Source organism: Brassica napus, unplaced genomic scaffold (assembly GCF_020379485.1).
Source record: "Brassica napus cultivar Da-Ae unplaced genomic scaffold, Da-Ae ScsIHWf_1269;HRSCAF=1813, whole genome shotgun sequence".
Taxonomy (NCBI): domain Eukaryota; kingdom Viridiplantae; phylum Streptophyta; class Magnoliopsida; order Brassicales; family Brassicaceae; genus Brassica; species Brassica napus.
This window is the reverse complement of record NW_026014687.1, coordinates 105,765-125,325: the sequence shown is the minus strand read 5'-3', so window position 1 is coordinate 125,325 and position 19,561 is coordinate 105,765. Positions and strand designations below refer to the sequence as shown.

The window sequence follows — 19,561 nt, the reverse complement described above, 5'->3', positions numbered from 1 at the left end:
AATAAATTAGTAACTTAGCTAAAAATAAATAATAAATCAATGATTTAGCAAAAACCTAATAAAAACATGACAAATAAACAAAATTATCTAAAACGATGGAGAACATAACAAATCAGCAAATTCATTTCTCAAATAATAATATAGATAATATGTACATATGAATATATAAATGAGACTATCATATAACTCATTTTTTTTTGGGTCAAAAGACTATCATATAACTCAGTATTGATCTTTATTCTAATAAATCAATAAATATTCCAAGATACAATATGAAAACAAATAATAAGATTTCATTATTAATATTTTTCAAAAAAAACGTTAAATATTATTATAAATATTTACAAAATAATTACTAAAGGATTTAATAAAAATGCACATTAATGAAACAGCCTCCATTATATACTATTTGAAATTGATTTCTTAGCTCGAGGATCAGCACAATCATTTGTTTGCTGTATTTCATTGAGTAGCAAAAAAAAATTAACCAGAATAAGATCTATACTATTAAGAGTTGTTTACGTATATATAAGGTTATTTTTCCAGATTTGTTTGCATGTTTACTAACTTTGAGACTGAGAGGTACTATTTGTTTTACTTTAATTATTTTCCTCCCCAAAAAATCTTTCTCGCGAAGGAACTTGTACCAAATGTCACGTTTACTTTTCAACCAAATCTCACATAGTCCAGTCAAGTTTAAAGTATAAAATTAACCATAGTTATATTACATAAACTTGACAACATTCTTCGTCATTTTTAAAACACATTAACCACACAAATGTGATCATTAACAACACAAACCTGACCACATCATTTTTAAATTCTCTTCTCCTCCTTCTAGTGTAGACGATATTCTTTAAGTGTTAAACAACCAAATCTCTAAAACGTCGATAGTGTCCACAAAATCATGACCACACAAATCTACCCCTTGACCACACTAACATAGAAGCGGCAATCTGGATGGGATTTTCCTCTGGTTTCTGCATAACCATAGAAGCAGATCTAGGTGTAAACAATAGCTATAATCATGGGATGAGAAAATTAAAATCAGGTAAACGAGGTCATACCATTCATTGTGGTTTCTAAATCGGCCGATTGAAGGGGATCTAGGTCAAACTATAAAGAAATAGGGTAAACTAAGTTAGAATTTGTCATACCTTGCAGTGCAGGAGAAAATGTCGGGGAGTAACCGTGACCTTTGGTCTTTGGTGAGAATGATAAATCATCGGAGTCTAGGGGTTGGAAGAGAAAAAAAAGTAAGTAATTGATTTCTAGATATTAAGGTAAGAGAATGAGTAGTTGGGTCACGGTAAAGAAAAGTAAAGCGAATAAAAAGATAACTAAATGATTTTTAGTTTCAAGGGTAAATAAGACAATAGCACATAAAAAAGTATCTGACATGAAGAAGGTATGCTAGAGTGTTATGGAGAAGAGGTAAAGTATGTCTAAGTGTAAATTTTTCTACTATTAAAAGGGAAGGAGTCCTAAAAAAATCTACCTATGAAAGTTGTTTGGAACCTTCATTAGACTAACATTTTTTTGCTCTTCCCTTTTATTTCTCTAACTATATCATAATAAATGATTTTATTTATCTTTTGATTGTTTGCCTTTTAATACACCTAATTTAATAGATTCAATATATAATATCAAAGCAAATTAATTGAAATCGGTCAGTTATGATTTGTGCTCAGTTTGGTTTACTTAATTTCAAAACTAAATATATCTTAACACGTTCTTCTATCTTACGTCATTTACAGACAATGTCACATTATAATATCGAAAACATAAATTCATATATAGTGCTATATACCATATAATAAAAACTCATGTGTATTTGTATCATGTATCAGTGATATTCTAACAATCGTTATATCATAAACCCTTATCCAAAGTATAAAAGTTTAATAACTTTGTAAGGGAACCATGATCACGACAATAAATTTTCTATTCTCATATCTATTTTATGGTATAACATATTTTGTTCAAATGTGTGATAACATTGTTCTATTTTTTTTTATATGAGAAACCAATTCGTAACTAATTTTAATTTCAAAATTCATAAATGTAACTTTAGATAATTACTAAAAAACTTATAAATTAAAATACATAACATAAATACAATGCATTTACCTTATATGACAAATCAAATAGTTTATTTAGTTTTATGTACTATTATAAAATATATGAGAAGTTAAATCAATTTATAAGAACATATTAAGTTTTTGTTTCTGGGTTTTGACCGGGTCAGCCGGTGTCGGTTCACGGGTTAATGGAATTTTTTTGGGTTTTATCACATTTTTAATTAATAAATTTTCATAAATCTGAATTTTGTGAAAATATATCAGTTGGTAGAACATCTAATAGAATGCTACATAAAGAACATAAGCATATCTGAATTATATACGGCCACTGGGTTTACTGGTTTGACCGCGGACCCAAATCAGATCTGAAAACATTGCTTATATTTTGAATAAAAATTATTCGGATAATTGTTTTTGGTAATTCTGTTTATAAATAGTATTTTTTAAATATTTGGTTATTTAGAAATTAAATATAATATATTTGTAGGTAAATAATTTGTATTTTAAAACTTCAGATACTCATTCGGTTCTCGGTTCAATTTCAATGTTTTGTTCCATAGATATAAGATCTGCTCGGTTATTTATGAAATTCAGTTGATTTTTTATTTCATTTTTTCAGTTTGGTATGGTTTGGTTCCTCGACTCCGAATAAGTATTCTCAGACTTATATACTATTTTATACTCCTTTCGTTTCATTTTAATTGTCTAGGTTTATGCACACAGATTATTAAAACATATGATTTGTATATTTCCAAAATAAAAACATAATTACATATACACCTAAACATATTTCAACCAATAGAAAAATAAACAGAACAATTTTGTTAATAAATTTTGCATTGAAATTTTAAAACAATACTTATTTTGAAGCAGAAATTTTACTCTAGAACGACAATTAAATTGAAAAGAAGGGAATATAGCATCCATTTTTATTTATTTATTTAAGTCCAAAAATAAACATGCGCACGGATCAAAATCTAGTAGCGTGTTATTTAATTAGTTGAAAGAAACAATTTTGACTTATTCAGTTAAAAAAAAACAATTTAGACTTATAATGTGGTATGTTATGTATACTTCATTATCAATGGGAAATCATTTTTAACCAATTGAACACTATTAAATTATAAGAAAAATTAAATGAATTTTGTGATACAAATTTAATTGATAGATTTTTTATTAAGTTTTGTTTGCAATAAACAGCTAAATTGTTTTGACCAAAAAAACTGCTAAATTGTAATGTTGCAATGCCTTACAAGTGACTTATCAATAGTTTTCTTCATTTAAATAATGTAAAACTTAATTTCTTGGTTTTCTCCTAAGAAAATTGTTTTAATTACATTGAGTCAAAATTTTATTTTCTTGAGATAATAACAAATAAAAAATGAAATTTGTTTATCTAAAATTTTTACTGATCCCAATAATGTCATTTGAAAACAAATTGTTGAAGGAAACAAATTATTTTTGTCATAAAAAGTTATATAGAAGAATAGCATGAGTCTTGATTCAAACATGTGAATCGTCTTCTTTATATCTCAGGTAGAAATACTTGAAAGCAATCCATAGCAACCTTATAAGTAAAGAACTATCTCACCAATATAATAAAAAGACAGACATAAGCTACACTTTAGTCTTTAGATTCTGCGCTTACAAATATTTGGTTCCACAATGCTTCAGTGGTTGTTTAGTTAATGGGTCACTTAAAGCCCTGTTATTAAGAACTGTTTACAAACTTTGACATGTCTTAATTGGACCACCAACTACAATACCGGAACCCACAGCGACCCACCAAGACAAATGTCAATGTCAAAACGACACGGTTTTATAACCCCATTTACTACGAACCAAGTGAGAAAAAAATAACTAACACAAAGGGGACCGCCTCATAAAAGAGAAGAGAGACATCAAATTGTGCCATGGACCAACATAAGGTAAGTGAAAATTATAATTACACACACCATGACACATGCATGTAATGTAATCTTCTTGATGGAAAGAAAACTAGCAGTTAGTTAATGTTTTCATAAGTATAATGGTAGGAGGATAGAAGACTCTTATTGTCCAAAGAAGAAGAGAGGATTCGTGATGAGCTTGAAATGGAAATAGAAAGAAATTTGGAAGGAGAGTTCAAGGATGGGATTTACAATCTCGCACTCAAGCTGCGCAGGCTGTATGAACAAAGAAGGGAAAGAGAAGAGTCGCTGGATGCTTCAATGAGAAAGAGCAAGAGAGTACTGGAGGTGAACATTAGCATAAAGATGGAAGGAGATACCAAGATTGAGATCACCGAGAGGAAGAAGGAAGTAGACAATGACAAGATGAAAAAGGCAGAGAATCTGGTTAATAAAAAGAAGTGTGAAGCTGGTGAAGATAAAACAAGAAAGGAGAAGTTGAAGAATCCAACAAGGGCTCAAGAACTCAGATGGAAATGGTAAAACAGATTGATTGGCCTGGATTTACTTTCCTATTTGCTGGTAATATGTTTCAAATATTATCCTAATTAAACAAGAGTGAAATAAGGATTGTGCATGCATATCACATTGTTCATTGAGATGGTAAGAGGAAAGCACACAATCTTCTTTTACTGCCATATAAAATTTGAGTTGTTGCTACAATATCATCAAACAAGATATTGATTTATTTATTTTTGGAACACAGACCAGATATTAATTAATAATAATATCCTACAAATAAATATGATTTGGAGAATATTTAGCAAAAGAAATTTATCCGTGTACCAAGACATATTGTAAGTGATCAGGACTGGGAATCAAAAATATTGTTATGCAAGAATGCGCCAGGTTTATATATATCACAGACTGTAAGGCACCGGCTTGAACCCCAAATGCAAATTTAAAAGATTATCTTACTGTAAAAATATCATCTGAATATCTCTCACGATAATATAAACGTCATAATCATCCGCAGATATTAATAAGTTGCTTGTCTGCCTCATCGTAACCTTAGTGGGAACCAAGTATATTGCGCGTGGTCTTGACTCTTAACATAAACAAACATTTATAAGTTAGATATTTCAAGTATATCAGTTGGCAAGAAGTACGTCATTTTCTTAATTCCATGTAACTTGTCTATTTAGACTGCTAAGCAAAATCATTATGAATGAAGCTGCATTGACACGGTAAACCAGGAAGTGTAGTTACAAACTGTCAACAATAGCTATTTAGCAATTTTAAATCTTGCACATTGTTATCTACAACTCTTTAACATATTCATATTATATGATTCCGTTTGGTGATCCCCCTTGTAGACGATTCTTCGAGAGACTTGGTAAAGACTACTGGTTTTGATATTCCAAATCAATAAATAAATAACTAAGAGCTGTATATCTATGTATGTGCTTGCATGATTAAAATGTCCAGAAATTAAATAATCATTCCAAAATTAGCTCTATATATCAAAACCCTTTTCCTCATTTCTCCACCACCAACGAAGACAAGAGCCTGCTCAATCTCTCTATTGTTTTTTCCGACAACCAAAAAGAAAGTTGAAAGAGAGACCAATGGCAGCTCTTAAAACATTGCAAGCTCTGATCTTTCTTGGTCTATTGGCCACGTCCTGTATCGCTCAAGCTCCTGCTCCAGCACCCATCATGCTTCTCCCACCGGTAGAGTCTCCTTCTCCCATTATTACACCAACCGCTGAGCCACCATCTCCGGTACCGGTTGCTTCACCACCGGTTATGGTTACCGAGCCAACTCCAGCTCCGGCGACTCCTCCCACCGTCTCATCACCAACAAAGTCTCCTAAAACTTCCCCTGTCGCTTCTCCTCCCAAACCAGAAGGTATGGCTCCAAGCCCATCAGTCCCAGCACCAACACCAACGCCATCACCAGCTCCGGCTCCTGAAGGACCAATTGCTGACTCAGCATTTACTAACAAAGCTTTCCTTGTGAGCACCGCCATTGCCGGAGCCTTGTACGCCGTCGTTTTGGCTTAAGATAGCCTTGAGTAAATTACACTCTCTATATCTCTCCTCTGTTCTTTCTTATCATGATTGGTTTGACGGATCTCTCTGTTTTCTACTTTTTTCTAAATAGATTTTGTGTTCACTTCCACTTTGTTGATGTTTCTCTTTTTCTCGTCTTTTGATTCTTTATAACTCTGATGGACAATGAAACAACTCCACTCATTCTTCTTGTTACATCATTGTCCCACTAATAAAAATGAAATCACTATCTAGGCTTTGACTTTATAATGGCTGACTTAGAAATATATCTGAAAATAGTTTTACGATTCTCTCAGTGTGATTAAGATTAAGAGAAACAAAGTTATACCAAAAAAAAAAAAGATTAAGAGAAACAAATTGTAAAATAAACCTTCATTAGATTGAAACGTAGAGAACAAGTGTGCTTAAACACAAGTGGGATCATAAACCAAAGTAAACCAAGTACTAAACCAACATATACCAACTACTTACTATAAACTAATTATATACTCTCTACTAATACTGATCGTTATATAACAATTTTTCGATATTTGAATTGTATATATCATTACCTTTGTCTTCGAAATTCACAAGACATCTGACAAAAAGAAAAATTCACAAGACTTTCAAAGTCGTTTGCACAGCACAATGTTCAACCGGATAATTAAACCGACCAACATTAGAAAATCTACCGGAAGAAAAACGAACTGTATCATCACCATAACCAATAACTAACCGATCACTAAACCGGGCTGATTCATATCCTTTTTCTCTCCTCCCAATCCCAACAAATGTTTTCTCAACTTGCTCATAACCATCCTCTAAACCACCAATCACGCCCTTCACCTCACGAACCAAACCCCAGAACCCATCTAGCCAAGCTCTCTTCCAATTCCCTTCGCAGATTTCAGACAATCTTTCTTTACTACTCTCAAGCCTTTTCAAAGCACAGACAAGCTCGACCCTATCTCCGAAACTCAAAGTGTTGGACCGCTCTTTAAACTCGTTGAGTCTCGTGTAAAGCTCGTTGACTGAAGAAACATAGTCTTCTCCGACCAAACGGATGATATTGTCGGCTAGAGGTTTACCACCACCACAGGAGGGTATATCCGGAATCTTACATGCTTCTTGTAGTAAACCGACAAGCGCGTCGAGTTCACGAAGCAAATCAGTGTTGGTAAGAGACGAAACCATGTCTTCGTATTCATCTTTGTGGATTGTGCTCGATGTTGAAGAAACGAAGAACCCCATGACTCTTGAAGTTGATAACAAATGCTCAAGGTATAAACCGTACCTAAAAAAAGAAACTTTTGTAATTAATATATAACATAAAAACCGAAACTTTCCTTTTATAGATTTTTGCAACTTACCATCGGACCCAAGAAGAAAGCTCCCACATCAAAGGAGACTTCTCATCTCTAAACCCAGAAAGTTTCAGATAGTTCCGACCACCGGAAGCAGGAAAGACAGAGAGCTGATCCTGGAGGATGAAGCGACCATGTTTGACGATGTGATGGACGATGATCAATGATTTGAGAGCGACGCAGGCGTCTCCGGTTGTGTGGAGACGTTCCATTACGGCTTCGACGGCGGAAGCTGCGGTGGCTCGTGAGCCAGTACCGGCGGAGAGGAGAACGTTGAGGTGACGATATCCCGGAGGAGTTGAAGGGTCGTGAGTGGTGGCACGGAGGACGGAGAGATGGAAAGAGAGAGATTTGCCTTTTGGGTTTGATGAGACGAGAGCAGCTTTGCCTTGAGAAGCTTTGTCTTTGATGATTCCGATTAGATCTGCGAAGCTAGTGATTCTTCCCATTGATTAAAGGTTTAGACTTTAGATGTTGATGATGGTGATCTACAAAGATAGATGACTTCTTGTCTCTTTACTTTTTGCTGGTTAGTAATGAGATGATATAAAAATACTTTTATTATTCTGGTCAAGAATGGAAACTGTTTTTATCTCATTCCATGTACCAACATGGGTCAAATGATCAATATATAGAAACACTCACAAATATATCCCCTCTTTTTTCAGTCCTTCCCAAACTTTTTTTTTGTCAACATGTCTTTCCCAAACAACTTCACATATTTACAACTAAATTATAAATTTGTAGAATAAAATGATGCAAAATAACCTTTTCATAGAAGTTTACCATTTGGTTTCAAAAGTAATTCCATCAATTCTTAGAAAATAGATAAAATCTATATATAATAGAAAACCTCATTTTGTTTTCGTATGACATCATCATTTTTTATAGGAATTTTTTTTTTGATCTAACGTCTGAGTTTTGACATTTCTTTTAATCTGACGGACATGGTTTTTTTAATCACTAAATCTGACGTCATCCAATTGTTTCCTCTTCTCTAAACGACACACCTTTTTAAGGTGAACTCTTTTGATAACGGAACCACGCAGCTTTTGACGTTGACCTCTTTTGATAACAGAACAACGCATCTTTTAATCTAAGTAATAGATTGAAGTACTGGTTTGAGTCGTTGTGTTCCCAGAGAAAGCTTCATTCAAGTCCCAAGGAAAAGCTTTGGTTCATCATCAAGATCTGCTCTAACCGGCCATTGAGACAGCCACAATTGATTTTGAATAGATTTCACCGAGAATCTAAAACGCCACGGCGCCACCGCCGTCACCGTTTATGACGAGAAACCAACGTTATAAAGTTGATCAAAGAGAAGAAGAAGAAAGTCGTGGCGCTGACGACGCTGCCATTCCTTATATTTTACCACTAGCAGGTTACAAGTCTGTCTCGTCAAAACATAGGATTCAACGCCATTCATCTGTTTTGTTTCAAATTCATGTTAAACAACGAACTTGAAACAAAACTTGAAACAATGTAACCTCTCGAAACTGATCTATCAGACTTGTAAACTGATCTATCAGAAACAATGTTGCCTCTCGAAACTTGAAACTTGAATTTTGTTTCACTTGGCAACGCCATTCATCTGTTTTGTTTCAAGTTCATGTTAAACAGAGGATTCAAAGCCTACATGACCGAGTTGGGGTCCTTGCAGACTTTCTTGAGAGAAGGCATTGGCTCGTTCTCTAACCAATCTTTAAGGTTTTGTTTCAAGTTCATGTTAAACAACGAAACGAACAAGTACTAAAGATGCCCTTATTTTTTGTTTTAGGTACGGATCTGGTGTCTATGGAGCAGATGTATTTGATTGCATTTGGCTGCCTTACAACTCTGAAAACTGGTCACATATTAGAACCAATAATAGTATAGACAATGATAATGAATTTAAGCTGCCAGAAAATGTTATGGCCATGGCCTCTGTTCCAACAGACCCGGACGCTCATATGAACATTTCGCTAACCGGGTTGCGCATTACATCACGGTTCTACGTCTTCCTACACTTCTCAGAGATCCAAGAGCTCGATCCCAATTACACTAGATAGTTTAAGGTGATGTACAACAGAAGACTCATCATAAAGCCCTTTAAGCCAAGAAGTTCTCTATATTTTATCCTTTATCCAAGAGGAACTCAGTCCGAATGCAAATGGACAGTGCACATTTACGCTTTAAAAGACTGCGAGTTCCACACTGCCTCCTCTGCTCAACACCATTGAGGTTTACATGGTGAACTCGCTATAGCAGAGTGAAACCAATATATAATTATACTTTTTTGAACAAAATATTTTGTGACTTATTGTTGATCAGGACCAAAAATATACTAATATAAGTAAAACGGTAATCAGTTGATAAGATGATAAATATCAAGTTGAGTTGCGGCATGAATAAGGTTGATGCTGAAACTGATGCAATAACCATGGTTTGTCGTGAAAAAACTCTAGCATCGAAGGAAATCCTGGGATCTGTTCCTCTCCTTCATGCGCCACCACAAACAAGAAGAAGAAGAAAACCATTGTTATTGCATCAGTTTCAGCATCAATATTTTTGATCTTAGTGAAATAATGTGAAATCTCTCGTGTATCTTCATTAGCTCAACGTTCATATATATATACAAGACTATTTCCTATTTACGATAGGATCGTATCTCTACCATATCTCCTTATATGGAAACATATACTATAACCCAATACCCCCCTTCAAGTTGGTGATACGAAATTTCGTACACCCAACTTGGACATCAAATATTCAAACGTTGGTCTTGGTAAAGCCTTCGTGAAGAGATCGGCGATCTGGTTCTTTGTTGAGATGTGGGGCGTGACAATGAGACCATCTTGTACTGCGTCTCCTACTTGATGACAATCAGCCTCTATATGCTTCGTTCGTTCGTGAAAGACCGGGTTTGCTGCGATATGGATTGCAGCCTGGCTGTCACAATGAAGAGTGATCGGACGGGAGTGACTGAAACCGAGTGTCTTTAGTAATGCTTTTAGCCATTTGAGTTCACGAAGAGTATACGCCATTGCTCTGTACTCGGCTTCTGCAGACGAGGAAGACACAATATCTTGTTTCTTTGTCTTCCACGAGATTGGAGAACGTCCCAAGTAGACAATGTATGCTGACAGAGAGCGACGTGTTCTTGGACAAGCTGCCCAATCTGAGTCGCAGTAAGCTATGATGTTGAGATTGCTGTCTGACCGAAGAATGATTGCCTGCGCTGGTGTGCCTTTAAGATATCGAACAAGCCAGAGTGTAGCTTCCCAATGAGCCACTAACGGTTTCTGCATAAATTGGGACAGGATATGTACTGCATAACTGAGATCCGGTCTTGAGATAGTTAGGTAAATGAACCTCCCCACAAGGCGTCGATATTGTTCAGGTTTGGCGAAGAGAGGACCAGTGGCGGAGCCGAGTTTATGATTCAACTCCATGGGAACTGCCGAGGGTTTTGATCCAAGTAGACCTGCTTCAGCGATGATATCTAACGCATACTTGCGTTGAGAGAGGCAAAACCCATCAGACCCTCGTGAGACTTCAATACCTAAGAAGTATTCCAACTTGCCTAGGTCTTTCATGTGGAAACATTTGTGCAGCTGGGCTTTAAATTTCTGAACAGCTCCCAAATCGTTTCATGCAACAATAAAATCGTCTACATAGACAAGAACATGTAGTATTGTCGCTCCATTCTTATACAAGAAGAGTGAGTAGTCTTGATAACTCTGTTTGAATCCAAGTTTCTTCAGAGCAGTTGAAAGTTTTGCAAACCAACAGCGTGGTGCTTGTTTGAGACCATACAAGGACTTGCGAAGACGACAAACCTTGGTTGGATCAGAGGAATGAAAACTAGGCGGAAGCTTCATGTAAACTTCTTCAGCAAGATCGCCGTGGAGAAACGCATTATGGACGTCCATTTGATGAACTTCCCACTCTTAAGGTGCAGCGACACTTAATAAGTATCGAACCGTTGTCATTTTGGCGACAGGAGCGAACGTCTCCTTATAATCAACTCCTTCTTTTTGTCTGTTTCCCATAACTACCAGACGAGCCTTATAGCGTTCTAAGGTGCCATCGGCTCTGAATTTGAGTTTATACACCCACTTGCAATTGATTGCCTTTTTCCCGGGAGGTAGATCAGTTACATCCCATGTATGGTTTGATTCAAGAGCAGTTATCTCAAGCTGCATCGCTTCACACCATTCTTGGATCAAGACTGCGTCTTTGAAGTATTTTGGCTCATGGCTGTCTAGGACGGCTGCCATGAAAGCGATATGGCTAGCTGAAAAACCAGAGTCAGACAAGCATTGAGCGATGGGATAGAGAACCTTACCAGAGACCGTCGACGTAGAACTAAGATCAGAGTAGTCAGGCGTGAGAGCGTGTGAGGAGTGTACATGCTTAGTGACGAAATCTTTGAGAAGAACAGAGGGCTTCTTTGTGCGTTAGCCCCTGCCTAGTATCTCAGCTGGAGCCGTTGGCGTATCCTTTGTTTCTGCTACTACAGGAGACGGTGAGGTGGAGCTCGAAACATCAGGAGATGGAGGCTTACCAGACGGTGACGAGCTCGAAATCTCCAATGTAACGGGAATGTCGCTAGCTGGATGAGGTTCTTCAGAAGGATTTTCATTCTCTGGTGTGGTGATTTCTACAAGAGGAATGCTGCTAGCAGGTATGGCCGGCATAATCCAGTCATCATCAATGGCTTCCAGCATTGTGGTCGTAGGTGTCAATGTAACCTCTTCTGTTTCTTTGAATGGAAATACATCTTCTTGAAAACGTACGTCTCGCCTAACAAAAAATTGCTCACTGTCTAGATCAAACAGTCTCCACCCTTTCTTCCCAAATGGATAGCCGACGAACACACATCTTCTACTACGTGGTCCAAACTTGTCTTTGTCGCGTGATAACTTATGAAAGTAGCACAGGCACCCAAACGTGCGGAGCAAGTCATACTGAGGCTTTGTTCCAAACAGTAGCTCATAAGGCGTCTTGCCTTGTAAGACAGAAGATGGTGTGCGGTTAATCAAGTGAGTTGCAGTTAGGATGCTTTCCCCCCAAAATTTCCTCGGTAGTTTGCTCTGAAAGAGGCATGCTCGAGCCACGTTCAGGATGTGACGGTGTTTACGTTCGACACGCCCGTTTTGTTGCGGAGTATCTACGCAGGAGGTTTGATGTATGATGCCATGTTCATGGAAGTAGGACGTTAGACACATAAACTCTGTGCCATTGTCGCTGCGGAATGCTTTTACCGGTTTTTCAAATTGTCTCTCTGTCATGGCACAAAAATTCCTTATTAATTGGGGGACCTCTGATTGTGCAGTCACAAGGTATGTCCAGACAGACCGCGAATAGTCGTCAACGAGTGTGAGAAAGTACACTGCTCCACATGCAGATGGAGTTCGATAAGGACCCCAAACATCTCCATGAACAAGTGAAAAACAATCTGATGCTTTATTGATACTATCATTAAAACTTTCACGTGTTTGCTTAGCAAGAAAACAAATGTCACACTTCTTGATCTCCTCAACAACACTAGGAGATCGATCACAAAATGGCAAAGAAAGCAAAACAGTAGAGGAGGGGTGTCCTAGTCTACGATGCCACAACGCTTCAGAGACTGAGGTATCCTTTGCAGCTTTGTTCGCACGAGCAGCTTGAACTCCCGTAAAATAGTACACTCCCTCACGCTCTTCACCCGCTCCAATCAAAGTCCTCGTAAAACGGTCCTGTAAGAAACACAATGTATCAGTAAAGATAGCAATGCAACCCGTTTGTCTTAGCAGTTTTGAAACAGAGATCAATGTACAATTGAAATCTGGAACAAACAGTACATCAGTAAGCTGATAAGACGAATTCAAAGACAATACACCACGTTTAGTGGCTTTGGACCTTTTCCCATCAGGAAAAATTACAGACGATGGAACTATGTCTGTGACATCAGTCAAGATCGAACAATCCCCTGTCATATGGTGCGAGGCACCAGTGTCTATAATAACATCAGAAAGGTAAGTTTTACCAGACAACCGTTCGGATGAGGTAGTTGATCGCTGAGATTGGAGAAGACTAATCAGCTGAGCAATCTGGTCGTTTCCATTATCTGAGGATCCCACAGCACGTGCATTGTTGGCTCTGCCACGCCCTCGAGCTGAGGTTTTTGCAGGACGACCACCACGTCGATCTGAGTTCCTCTGCGAGATGTCTCTGCTCTCGGAGGTTGGTGTACGACCTCCACGGCCCTCACGGCCCTGCTCGTAGTACCAGTCTGGGTAACCATGAAGCAGGAAACACTCAGCGACTTCATGACCTGGATGCCGGCAGTGAGTGCACGACAGTGTGGAACGATCGCGGTAACGTGGTCCCGACATTGCTGCTACTTGTGCTGGTGGCTCTGTTTTCACCGAGAACCCTACACCTTCTGTTCTGGTCACTTCTTTTATTCTCTCAACATTCAGATTCTGTTCTTCTCTAATCACCCTCGAGTAGGCTTGATTCAAGGGAGGAAGTGGATCTTCACCGGTGATGGTAGATCGTATGTTACTAAACCGTGGAAGATCCAGTCCAAACAGAAACTGGTGTACTTGATCTTCCTCACGTTCTTTTGCGAGATCCGGAGCCGCAGCGCATGTGCACGGACGACTCGTTTTGTAGTTTTGCACTTCTTCCCACAGCTTGGTCAGGCGTTCGTAATACTCCAGCACGGACTGCCCATCTTGCTTGCACGAAGCTATTTCATATTTCAGTACTTGCTTGCGGACTCCGTTGCCCACAGAGAACCAAAGTCGAAGACGTTCCCAGAGAACTGAGGCATCTGAGATGAATGACACTGTGGATCAAATTCTTGGATCAATGGAGGTTCGAATCCAACCCACAATCATCGAGTTTGCGGCAAGCCACATATTCAGTGCAGGTTCAGTTAGCGGTTTTGGAATGGTTCCCTCAATGAATGGGAGTTTTCGCTTTGCTTGAAGAGAGTTCTTCAATTCTGTAGCCCATTCAGGATAGTTGTCTTCTTTCAAAACAACCGACGAGATCAACGCTCTTGGATTGTCGGAAGAATGGAGCGTGTATGGAGAAGGTGCAGCACCAGCTCCTGTGACGGCGAGTGGCTGTATATCAGTCATGATAGGATCGCGGCAAAGTGTAAGCGGCGCTAGTTGCTTGGAAAGCAAGGCTACGGCGGCTGTTAGGAGATTAGGTCAGAGATGGCGGCTCTGATACCATGAAATAATGTGAAATCTCTCGTGTATCTTCATTAGCTCAACGTTCATATATATATACAAGACTATTGCCTATTTACGATAGGATCGTATCTCTACCATATCTCCTTATATGGAAACATATACTATAACCCAATACTTAGTCATTGTTTTAGTTATCCTCAAGAGGAGAGCCAAGCTTGGTCGTTATCTTAGTTCAGGTACCAAATTATGGTTTTGACTAAATAAAAGTAAATCAATCAACCATTAATATTCTGATAATGATTTTATAGATGATGATAATAATCTTCAGCAGTGGAATAATCAAAGTAGCTTCTCAGAAATGGCAAACAACTTGTTCACATATGAAGACTTGGCGCGCAAGCGACTGATAACTTCTCCAGTGTCAACTTCATTGGCCAAGGCGGGTTTGGTTATGTTCACAAAGGAGATATTCCTGATGGAACGGAGGTTGCGATTAAGCAGCTTAAAGCTGAAAGCGGACAAGGGAAACTGGAGTTTCGGGCAGAGATAGAGATTATAAGTAGAGTCCATCACAGGCATCTTGTATCCCTCCTTGGCTACTGCGTAACCGGAACTTAAAGATTGCTTGTTTACGAGTTTTTTCCCAATTCTGGAGTTTCATTTGCATGGTAAGTGCGATAAATGGTGTGCGGGAATTTAGCCACCTTGCTTTACACTATATGGTAATATTTGCAGAAAAAGGAGACCAGTATTGAATTGGCCAAAGAGGATGAAGATTGCTTCCGGAGCAGCTAGAGAATTGGCATACTTACATGAAGATTGTGAGTCTTTAAGTTGTATTGAACACATGTTTTTCAAAGACTCTTAATATTGTTTTTTTTTTGTCTTGTTTCTCATCAGGTAACCCTAAAACTATACACCTTGATGTAAAAGCTGCTAACGTTCTTATCGATGATAGCTACGAGGCAAAGGTATTCTAAAAATAACTTTTAATAAACTGTCAAGGTTTATTTGAAATGTACAACTAAACATCAGTAATTCATCAGTTAGCAGATTTTGGATTCGCCGAATGTTGTTAGACAATGCTTCTCATGTTTCTACTCGGATCATGGGAACATGCGGGTATGGAAACCTTTTTTTTTATGCAACCTGCAGGCTGCAGTGACAATCTTTGAACTTGTTTCTTGTGATGTAGATGCAGATACTTAGAGCATCCGCATCAATGAACCCCCTTTTGGGGTTCATAGGATTTTTTTAATATTTTTTGATGGGACCATGAATAGTGATGAACTTCTATCGTTTGTGTATCTGCATTAGTGAACCTGAAGAAGGGGTTCATAGGAATAAAATAATATATATTTTTTAAAATATTTGAAAACTTTTTATTCAATACATTAAGAATATTCAAATACATTAAGAATATTAATGAACATAGAAACATTATTCATCTATATTACCAAACTTTTTCCATACATTTTCAACTAAATCCGCTTTCAAAAGATGATGTTTCTCTGAATCCCGAACTTCATTGTGAACGCCTAACATATTACCTATATTAAAACTTGTTCTCGTTTTCACCTTGGAACTTCTGCTTGACTCTCCTGACTCGAACTCAGATGTATCAATTTGGGTATATCCGTCTCGTTCGTTCTCTACTATCATATTGTGCAATATGACACAACTTCTCATAATCCATCCTATCTTTTCCTTGTCCCATAGTAGAGCTGGATTTTTAACTATTGCGAACCTTGATTGCAATACTCCAAAAGCCCGTTCGACATCTTTTCTGGTGGATTCTTGACGTTCGGCAAATAGCTCTGCTTTAGGACCTTGAGGGAGTGGGATGGATTGGATAAATGTTGACCAATTTGGATAAATCCTGTCAGTAAGGTAGTAGGCCATACGATAAGTGTGGTTCTTGACCTTGAACTTCACTTTTGGTGCTCGACCTTGTAAAATATCATCAAAAACTGGTGACCGATCATGAACATTGATATCGCTGAGGGTACCTGGTAATCCGAAAAATGCGTGCCATATCCAAAGATCTTGTGATGCAACAGCTTCTAAGACAATTGTCGGCTTTCCTGAACCACGTGTGTACTAACCTTTCCAAGCCGTTGGGCAGTTTTTTCACTCCCAGTGCATACAGTCGATGCTGCCAATCATCCCTGGGAACCCCCGTACCTCTCCAATATCGAGTAATCGTTGAAGATCATCCTCATTAGGTCTTCGTAAATACTCCTGTCCAAACAATTGTATTATCCCAGTAGTGAAATTTTCCAAACATAAACGTGCCGTACTTTCACCAAGTCGGAGATATTCGTCATATGTATCTCCCGATTGACCGTATGCCAGCATACGTATAGCTGCCGTACACTTTTGAAGTGCAGATAGCCCGAACCTTCCGTGAGCATTTTTTCTTTGCTGAAAGTATGGCACTTCAGTACTTAGGCGATCGACAATGCGAAGGAACAATGACTTGTTCATTCGAAAACGCCGCCTAAACATTTCCGATGGGTATGTGGGATTTTCGTTGAAATAGTCGGTCAATAGTTGATTGTGTCCACGTTGCCGATTTCTTTCGATATAAGCTCGTCTCTTCGGGTTGTTAGCTTGACCATCAACTACTGAGTCGATGAAATTATCAACAACTTCGTCGACCATTTCTTCTAAATACTCATCTACTTCATCACTTGATGAGGAAGACATTGTTGAAGCAATTTACTTCCTATAAAAGGCAAAAGGGATTTATAAAAAACTAATAAAAATATAACTATCTTATAAGTACATTACATTTATTTCCTTGTCTATATCGTTTTTTTGTGTTGTCTCTTATCATTTTTTTTTAAATGTAAAAATATTAATTTAAATTTCCATTACTTAATTTTTTTATAAACTTATAAAAATATAACTTATAAAAACATAACATTTTTTCCTTGTCTATATGGTATGTAGTGTTGTCTTTTATCATTTATTTTTTAAATTTAAAAATATTAATTTAAATTTCCATTACTTAAATTTTTTATAAACTTATAAAAATATAACTTATAAAAACATTACTAACCTCTACGGATTGAGAATTAATTTCTTTTGGTTGAATGCAAGGAACAACGCAAGTGTGGAGAATCAATGCAAGTGGTGATGGTTGAGGAGTGTATGAAGGTGTGGTGATAGTTGAGAAGAATCGTGGTAATAGTTGCGAGGAATCGTGGTGATGGTTGAGAAAAATCGTGGTGATAGTTGCGAGGAATCGTGGTGATGGTTGAGAAGTGAATGAAAGGGTGGTGATAGTTGAGAGGAATCAATGCAAGAGTGAAGAATCAATGCTAGAGTGGTGATAGTTGAGATGAAACAACAATTAATATATAGAGAAGTGAAAGAGTTGTTGCACAAACAGAAGTGAGAAACATAGATTATATAAAGAGACATATTTTACATGTTGATCGGGTACATACACCCGTGAGTACAAAATAGAACCCGTGGGTACATACACCCGTGAGTTCAAAACACAACCTGTGGGTACATACACCCATTAAAGCCGATGAAGTTAAAAGAAGTGTAGAAAGATTCAAAATTCTACACTCACCTGTGAATCAAACAGAGAACCCGTGACCTGATACCAAAAGAAGCTGAGACCTACTAACAACACGTCCACACGCACGCATCCACCTACCGCAACCCGTGACCTGCAAACCTGCAACCCAAAGCATATTCAGCAAATATCAAATGCAATCAAGTTCATATCAAGCATTATCCAACTAAAAAATTAACTTAAAAATTCATATCAAATGCAATTAACCAACTGACCCTATCAAAGCATTTCAGAAATGAGTTTATTTTTAAGAGACACTTCTTGTGGAGAAAGTGTAGCTTCAGTTTTTGCTAGCAAGCGATCAAGGATTTTCTGTTTGGATATAGTATTTTTCGCAGCTAATATGCTCTCTATCTGATCAAAAGCTGCTTCATTCGTGTGCTTCTTGCGTTTGGCTGCTTTGCTAGCCTTAACGCCAGGAGGCCTAACATTTTGGTCCGCAGGAACCTCCTCCGCCGGTTCCTTCCTTTTCTCCTTTGCACCATCTTTCGAGAATGAGTGTGATCTCCATTTTTGATCAAACCTAAACTCCCTCCAACAATGTTCCATACTGAACTTGACAAGATAGTCGTTAAAGAAGATGTCATGGGCAGCCTTCATGACATCATTCTCATTTTGCCCACTCGCTTGCTCCTTCAGCACGGCTTCATGGCTTCCAACAAACTTGCAGACCTGCTCATTAACCCTTCCCCACCTCTGCTTACATTGACTCCACTCCCTAGGAATGGAGCCAATGAGCAGAGGACTAGCATTGACATACTCCTCTATGCGCTTCCAGAACGTGCCTGCCTTCTGCTCGTTACTCACGATTGGATCTTTGCTGGTGTTCAACCAAGCACTGATCAAGACAACGTCTTCTTTGGTTGTCCACTTTCGCTTTGACGCCGGTTTAGGAACCTCAGAACACCCTAAGTCTATTGTTTGACTGCTCTGAGAGACTAGTAGGTTAACCAACCCGGGAGAGTTAAAGTTAAAAGGATCCATTTAGATTTTAGATAAATGAGTTTAAACTTTGGTTTGTGTTTTCAGAAGAAGATTGCCTATGATTTTATACTAGTTTTGACTTTGAAAGGACAAAAAATTAAAGTGGGTCTAACCACCAAACATTGATTAAAGTTTTTAAAACTACAACTACTACACAGACAGTATTCAATAAACATCAAATCAGTTCTAATTCAACTCTACCTAGCAGTCGAATTGATTACGCAACCAACGAAAACACAAGTACACGGGGTTAACACTCAACCATTCATCAACATTCATTTCAAATTCAACTCAACCTAGTACACATAGTTCAGTTCAAATTCAACTCTAACTAGCACTCGAATTGATTAAGCTTGAGTGTTACCTTTTTTCAGTCGAAGCATAGCTTCTCCAAGTCCGCGACCTGTACTGAGAGGTTA

The 19,561-nt window shown here is 37.7% G+C and overlaps 5 protein-coding genes and 1 pseudogene across 5 annotated transcripts; 3 read left to right on the top strand and 3 right to left on the bottom strand.

Annotated features, from left to right (window-relative positions):
* The first annotated feature begins 3,900 nt into the window (after positions 1–3,900).
* Positions 3,901–4,735, top strand: BNAC03G61040D. The gene is made up of 2 exons (XM_013825556.3): positions 3,901–4,009; positions 4,118–4,735. The coding sequence occupies exons 1-2, from the start codon at positions 3,995–3,997 to the stop codon at positions 4,511–4,513; spliced, it is 411 nt and encodes a 136-aa protein (XP_013681010.2). The 5' UTR covers positions 3,901–3,994; the 3' UTR covers positions 4,514–4,735.
* A 602-nt stretch (positions 4,736–5,337) lies between these two features.
* On the top strand, positions 5,338–6,179 carry LOC106388887 (classical arabinogalactan protein 3). Its single transcript, XM_013829064.3, has one exon. The coding sequence runs from the start codon at positions 5,599–5,601 to the stop codon at positions 6,034–6,036; it is 438 nt and encodes a 145-aa protein (XP_013684518.1). The 5' UTR covers positions 5,338–5,598; the 3' UTR covers positions 6,037–6,179.
* A 377-nt stretch (positions 6,180–6,556) lies between these two features.
* LOC106388886 (putative clathrin assembly protein At4g40080) lies at positions 6,557–8,013 on the bottom strand. The gene is made up of 2 exons (XM_013829063.3): positions 7,395–8,013; positions 6,557–7,318 (listed from the first exon to the last, which is right to left on the bottom strand). The coding sequence occupies exons 1-2, from the start codon at positions 7,835–7,837 to the stop codon at positions 6,640–6,642; spliced, it is 1,122 nt and encodes a 373-aa protein (XP_013684517.2). The 5' UTR covers positions 7,838–8,013; the 3' UTR covers positions 6,557–6,639.
* LOC106384185 lies at positions 7,889–15,775 on the top strand (annotated as a pseudogene).
* A 921-nt stretch (positions 15,776–16,696) lies between these two features.
* On the bottom strand, positions 16,697–17,275 carry LOC125596726. The gene has a single exon (XM_048771778.1). The coding sequence runs from the start codon at positions 17,273–17,275 to the stop codon at positions 16,697–16,699; it is 579 nt and encodes a 192-aa protein (XP_048627735.1).
* Positions 17,276–18,067: 792 nt separating this feature from the next.
* LOC111210705 (glutathione S-transferase T2-like) lies at positions 18,068–19,142 on the bottom strand. The gene is made up of 3 exons (XM_048771777.1): positions 18,417–19,142; positions 18,153–18,260; positions 18,068–18,079 (listed from the first exon to the last, which is right to left on the bottom strand). Exons 1-3 carry the CDS (start codon positions 19,140–19,142, stop codon positions 18,068–18,070), a joined length of 846 nt encoding a protein of 281 aa, XP_048627734.1.
* Between the last annotated feature and the right edge of the window lie 419 nt (positions 19,143–19,561).

What these genes read in the sequence shown, in the direction of transcription:
- LOC125596726 (XM_048771778.1), bottom strand. Translation starts at nt 17,275, where the DNA reads ATGTCTTCCTCATCAAGTGATGAAGTAGATGAGTATTTAGAAGAAATG.
- LOC106388887 (XM_013829064.3), top strand. Translation starts at nt 5,599, where the DNA reads ATGGCAGCTCTTAAAACATTGCAAGCTCTGATCTTTCTTGGTCTATTG.
- LOC106388886 (XM_013829063.3), bottom strand. Translation starts at nt 7,837, where the DNA reads ATGGGAAGAATCACTAGCTTCGCAGATCTAATCGGAATCATCAAAGAC. An exon ending in CTTTCTTCTTGGGTCCGATG is followed by an intron (nt 7,319 to 7,394) that starts GTAAGTTGCAAA and finishes TTCTTTTTTTAG; the next exon opens with GTACGGTTTATACCTTGAGC.
- LOC111210705 (XM_048771777.1), bottom strand. Translation starts at nt 19,142, where the DNA reads ATGGATCCTTTTAACTTTAACTCTCCCGGGTTGGTTAACCTACTAGTC. An exon ending in CTACACTTTCTCCACAAGAA is followed by an intron (nt 18,261 to 18,416) that starts GTGTCTCTTAAA and finishes TTTGGGTTGCAG; the next exon opens with GTTTGCAGGTCACGGGTTGC.